Genomic DNA, 6,000 nt, shown 5'->3' with positions numbered 1-6,000 from the left:
TCTAGCAAGACTGACCAATGGTACATTTGAGTTTCAAACTTATAGAGGTTTCAGGGGCTAAAATGTTTTCCTGCTAATTTTGTGGTTGAGATTTTGTTAACGATCTATAACCCGTATTCAAATAAAAGTACAAAAATAATTACAAAATGTACATGATCCAATGATAAAATTTATGCACATGACTTAGTACATTTTTTGTAATCTGCTGACTTATTATTATAATGAGAACCATGGAACCATCTGTAGGAAAAGTTAACAATAACACACATAACAGTTAGCTAACCGTTTGTATTTTGAACACACCCAGTGTCTTACCTTCTTGGTCATACTTTGATCTGGTGACATCACTTCCTCTTTCCTCTTTTTTCCATCTGAAGACCGATTCTTAATTCTGTCATCTTGCCTTTCAACACCATCCACTGATTTCTCTCCATGTCTACGTTTGTGTTTCTTCTCTCTCCCTTCCTTACCATGCTCCTTGTGTTTATGTTTGTGTTTTTTCTTCTCTTTATGTTTCTTGACAGGATATTGCACATCAGTTTCTTTAGTGACTGTCTCTGATAAGAACTGCTCGGCATGACTTGTACTTGACATAGGCACAATGGTTACTTTTACTTTGTCTTGCTTAATGACCTTCTTCGGCACTGGTGCATCAAGATTCAAACACTCCGCAAATGACATCCCAGAATCATGGGTTATTTCTTCCTTGTTTACTTTTTTAGGGAGTTTCCTTTTTGTGGCTGATTTTTTTACAACTTCAGTATCCTTCTTTTTAAGTTCATGTTGTTGAGTAGATTTTTCAGTCACTTGTATGTCATCATTCCTAGCATAATCCTGCATACTTTCTCTTGATTTTTTTACCTTAAATTTATGATCATTGTCCTTTTGTGGTGGTTTTAAATACACATCTGTCTGAAAATCATGTGACATTTTCAGTTTTGTTGGTTCATGGTTAACATCATTGTCCTGTTCGTAATGCCTATCATGTTTGTGTTTTCCTAAAGATTTAACATCTTTCATTGGACTGCCATGTTTTACCTTATTTGGTAATCCATCCTTTGGGCTACCATATCTTGCCTTATTTGGTAATGCTTCCTGTGGGCTACCATATCTTGCCATATTTGGTAATCCTCCTTTTGAACTATCATCTCTAGTCTTATTTGATAATTGTTTTTTGTGACTGTCTTCACTTCCCTTAGATGGCAATTCATTTCTGTAGCTGCTCTGTCTATCCTTACTTGGAAGTCCTTTCATTGGGCTGCTATACTTGTTCTTTTTGGGGGATTTTCCCTCCTCCTTTCTATCTTTCCCTATAGTCTGGTGATGAGGTTCCCTCTCCTCTTCTTCCTCCTCCCTGTCATCTTCTGATTCAGAATGGTTACCTCCATTGCCATGGTGACCATGTTTCCCTTTGGACTGTGTTTCTTTGATCAGAACATCCTTCCATTTCTGCACCAAAAACCTGGAATAGTCTGTCACTTTGCCACCACACTTTCTATAATTATTAACCAGTTTTCCAATCCCGGTTGCCTGTGTAAACAAAACATACATTACATCCATGTACATACATACTTTCTTAAAAGTTCCTTTTAAAGAGGTGCAAGATGAGTTTACATGTTTTTGGATGTAATTTTTGGTGTATATTGAAATGGAAATCACGGTACTCTACATGTACTTACTGAATAGGGAACTTGCAAACCCGCCATGTTGAATGTTGCATCATGGGAAATGTGATAATAAATACTAATCAAATAGTAATGTAAACAATAATGTTACATTGTTTCTAACCACAAATGATCAATTCATAGTCACCCTGAGCATTGTGGGAGGTTTATTTTATTGGTAGTGCCAGATTAGGTATTATGATAACCACATAAAATCCCATAGTCCTTTGCGTCTGAGCATGCTCAGACTGGATTGCAAGTTCCCAATTGTATTTAACCATTATTTGCAAAATGACTGAACTAAAACCTGATATTTAGTTAAAATGTATAAACTATCAAAAGTGGCATAGGGGTTGAGATTGGATGGGGTGGGATGGAATGGGAAAGGGGTTGAATGAGGTGGGGTAAAGTGGGGCAAATGATGAAACAGAGTGGGGTAGGATGGAAATGAGATGGGATGGAATGGGGTAAGGTAGAGATTCAATCTATTAAGTGATCAAAACATTTATAAAGTGCCTGAATCCAGTACACATTATATATTCAAAGGTATTCAAGTAAACCTACCCCCCCCCCCCCAACAAATAATGGTATGATAGGATAGGGTGGGGCAGGGTAATGGTGGAATGGAGTGTGGTTTTGGTGAGGTTGAATTTGATGGAATAGGATAGGGTTGGGGTTGAATGGGTGGAAGTGTGGTAGGGGTGGAGATAAGATGGCAAAGTGTCATACAAGTTTTGATTCTACAGCTAATAAACTAATTCCACATACTGTTCTACTAGTAGAGTATATTAACCCACTGCAAAAAGGTCATAAAAATGTCAGTCCTTTATTTAAGTGTTCAGCAAACACAGTTATTACTTAGTAATTAGACAGTTATAAATCATTGAATACAAACAAATCAAAGTATATTTGTTTTTGTTCAATGGGGGGGGGGAGATAGTGGTCTGAGGTTCAACCAAGATAAATTCAACTAAACTAGGGAGCCTTAATACGCTAAGTCAAATGACAAGTATTGAGAAATCCTTAGGTCACTGGTATTTTCCAGCTGAATAAAGACAAATATTTAGGCAATAATATGATTACACCTTTGCAAGCATAGTTTATAAAAAATTGGAAAAAATAAAATGGTGATTTGGAATGTTTTGACACATTTTTTGAGCACCACACTGAGAACCATCGACAAAGACGCATGTTGTCATGACGATGTAACAACAACCATGGTATAAATCCCATGAATTCTGTTCAATCACATTCAATTTTACTTGCATTAGGTATGATACGATGTGTTCAATTTGAACTTTGAACTCCAAGTTTGTCAGCAAAACATAAAATGAGATGGGAAGACTTACCTGCAGTATGTCTACGGAAACTGGTAATTTACTCAACTGTTTGAATATTTTGCAAATCTGAAGACAAAAAATAAAAAAAATAGTAAGTAGTGTTCATATCATCTCAACAAAAAAATACATTAACATATGTTGTGACAATATACTGTCAACATAGTAGATCTCTTTTCTTTTTATTCTTTCTATCTTTTTGTTCTGTAGTGGTTTGTTTCATTTATGCACAGAAGACTTTAACAATGATTTCCACTATAGCTTGGAGTCAAGTTAGTAACATGGTGACTTTGACTATTGTCTCCCCTCTAGTCTAGCATTTCCCAAACATTTTTCACTTTAATGAAGGTTCAGCCACAAAACTGGTGCAAATTCGAGTTAGGTTTTTAAATTTGGCTGTCATGGGATGGCTTCAAAGCACTACCATGTGATTTAATAGAAGTTACCAAGGAGGAGAGTGGAATGTTACAATGTTAATACAGTTACCTTATCATAAATGTGACTGTGTCTAATTCTAGGGAAGAATATACAAACTTAGGGAAATGCACGAAGAGAGATGATAGTCAAATTTTGTCATACTGCTATGATACAGCTGAATAGTGTTTTGTCAAATGTTGATATAATGTATCTGAATAGTAAACTATTGTTATTTGTTTTATCTTACTATCCATGTATACCAATATTCTCTATTCCTATGTTGCACATAATAGCTCGCACAGCGACTCAACGACTAGTACGCGTTGTATATACTATGCGAAAAAAATTGGTGGTTCTCCCAGGGATGCATTGTGGTGTGCAGTGACTACGCATGCGCATACCCTGTGCGAGCTTATGGGCTTTGCCTAGTTATGATAATATCACTATTATGTTAGGATGACCTAGGTATGGTACTCAGCTAGAGACTATGTCTGTTCACTCACCATGCAACTGTTGTACATTGTGTCAGGATGGATGTATTAGTTTAATCCATCTATCCCCACTCCCATCCCATCCCCATCTTCTCTAAAGACACTGGTTCGGATAATTGAGATTTACCATAATGCTAATTCTAAGGCAATGTATCCTGAGACAGCAGATGTAGTAGTGTATGCACCAATATACTAGTATTATATATGTACTATATACACTGGAGGGTATTTCCGTGTTGTAGTAATCAAGTTAGTCTGTCGTTGGAATACTTTACAGTTAACTGTTTCATACCCTCCTAATACTAAGTAACTGTAATATTACCAAACTACACTGCCTATACTGCCTATATGATGATACGGGTCCTTCCTGTATACATATGACCTTTGCGTGGCACTGCATGTCACACATTTTAAAGGCCTTGGCCATCCATATTGTAAAAATGTGTATGTACTTCAGATGGATGTATTACATCTATGTTGAGACGATGCACGACGAAATGATAATTTGTTTATAATGTCAAGAACACACTTTATCATACTGCCTCGTTTACCTTCACTTGATCCTCTACGTCGACTGATTTCAATTCTTTTTGCAAAAATCGGACATCTTTCAGAGTTTTCAAGTCCGCCATGTTGTCATTTCATTTACTCCCTAGGAGCGTAGCAATTAACAACACGACCGCGGATGACCCAACGACCCATCGAGACCCCTCGGTTAAGTGTAGTTTATAACGTATCCTAGTATGTAATACTAATATCTAGTTGACATTGCATAACCGATGTATTTGGACAAGTTTTCGGTTGTATTTTTTAAAAAAAACCTCTTTACATGTTTTGCAATACACAACTATGTTCTTTTGTGCGAAATGGTAATCTGAGTACTAGTGAGTCAATTCCAAGCCCAAGTCCTGATTTTTGGGAGATGACAGTCACTATTAAACTCGGCAAAAAAGCTGAGGACAGTTTCCTTAAAAACTAAAAGCGAATAACGTTAACGTTCTCAAAAACATTTGAAGATTAGGAGATTTTAAACATCTCCCAAAGGACTTATGTCAGTCTACATTGATCACTGCATCATAGTCTTATTTGTAAATATTCAGAGTCGATTCAGACGGTATATACACCGTCAATAGTCTGGCTACCAAGCTGTCGAGATACATCGTACCATCTTGTCTGTGCATGTGCACAGGGTGCTCAGGCTCAGTTAGTTGTGTTTTCGAAAACAAACAAACAAACAAACAAACAAACAAACAAACAAACAAACAATACATATAGTTAAGTCTATAATGCTCTACTACTTATATTGCATCGAGCACTGTTTTCTCCAGTGAGACACATACTTATATGAATATATATATTTGTATATGTATACACACACACACACACACACACACACACACACACACAAATAGATAAATATATAAAAACAGACAAATTTATTATCATTAAAAACTCGTATTGCTTTATGTTCTTGTATCAACACGATCATGTCGCCAAAGTGGTTATTTGTTTGTCATTGAGTGGTTAGGTTTGAGTTCAAACCCCTGAACGATAAAAAAAAGCTCACAAACAAAACAAAAATCGCGCCACAATTTGTTACAGCTAAGACAATGTAAGCTATAGATACTTCTTTATGTGTTTATGATATTTTAATTTGCTCACACCTATTTGTTTGTTTGTCCATTTGTTAAATTGGCCATTTGTTTGTTAGTTTGTTTCATCGATTTGTTTGTATTTTAACTTCTTTGTACTTTTAATGTATATATTTATATATTGCGAGAAGAGCCTTTGCCTAAACAGTCTATGGAGTTTAATCATAATTTATTTGCTTGTTTTGTAACATGGTTCCTAGGTTCTCTGTAACCCTCAGCCCACAAGTGACAGTGATCAAAGACAGTAATACTGTCATCCATTATTTTTTGTTTTCAAGTTCCTGTAGTTGTAATAAGAAGATAGTTTAAGATATCTATATACCTCCTTGTGGATTGCGATTCACTTCGCCCCCAATTTCAACTCGTCCCAATTTCAACTCGCCCAAATATTTATAATAACTCGTCCCATTTTCAGCTCGTCTCAATCCCTTTCAAAATC

At 36.0% G+C, this 6,000-nt stretch overlaps 1 protein-coding gene across 1 annotated transcript in view; it reads right to left on the bottom strand.

The window, feature by feature from the left end:
- The window catches only part of LOC144444919 (uncharacterized), a 12,787-nt gene extending 8,246 nt beyond the window's left edge, over positions 1-4,541 (bottom strand). Inside the window, exons 1-3 of the mRNA XM_078134469.1 lie at positions 4,461-4,541; positions 3,014-3,070; positions 316-1,530 (exon numbers count right to left, since the gene is read on the bottom strand). Coding sequence (XP_077990595.1) covers positions 316-1,530; positions 3,014-3,070; positions 4,461-4,541 — 1,353 coding nt within the window. The remainder of the gene's footprint in view (positions 1-315; positions 1,531-3,013; positions 3,071-4,460) is intronic.
- Between the last annotated feature and the right edge of the window lie 1,459 nt (positions 4,542-6,000).

The sequence above is a fragment of the Glandiceps talaboti genome, chromosome 13 (genome assembly GCF_964340395.1).
Source record: "Glandiceps talaboti chromosome 13, keGlaTala1.1, whole genome shotgun sequence".
Lineage (NCBI taxonomy): Eukaryota > Metazoa > Hemichordata > Enteropneusta > Spengelidae > Glandiceps > Glandiceps talaboti.
The sequence above is the reverse complement of the archived record's forward strand: the minus strand, read 5'-3'. Positions and strand labels throughout refer to the sequence as shown.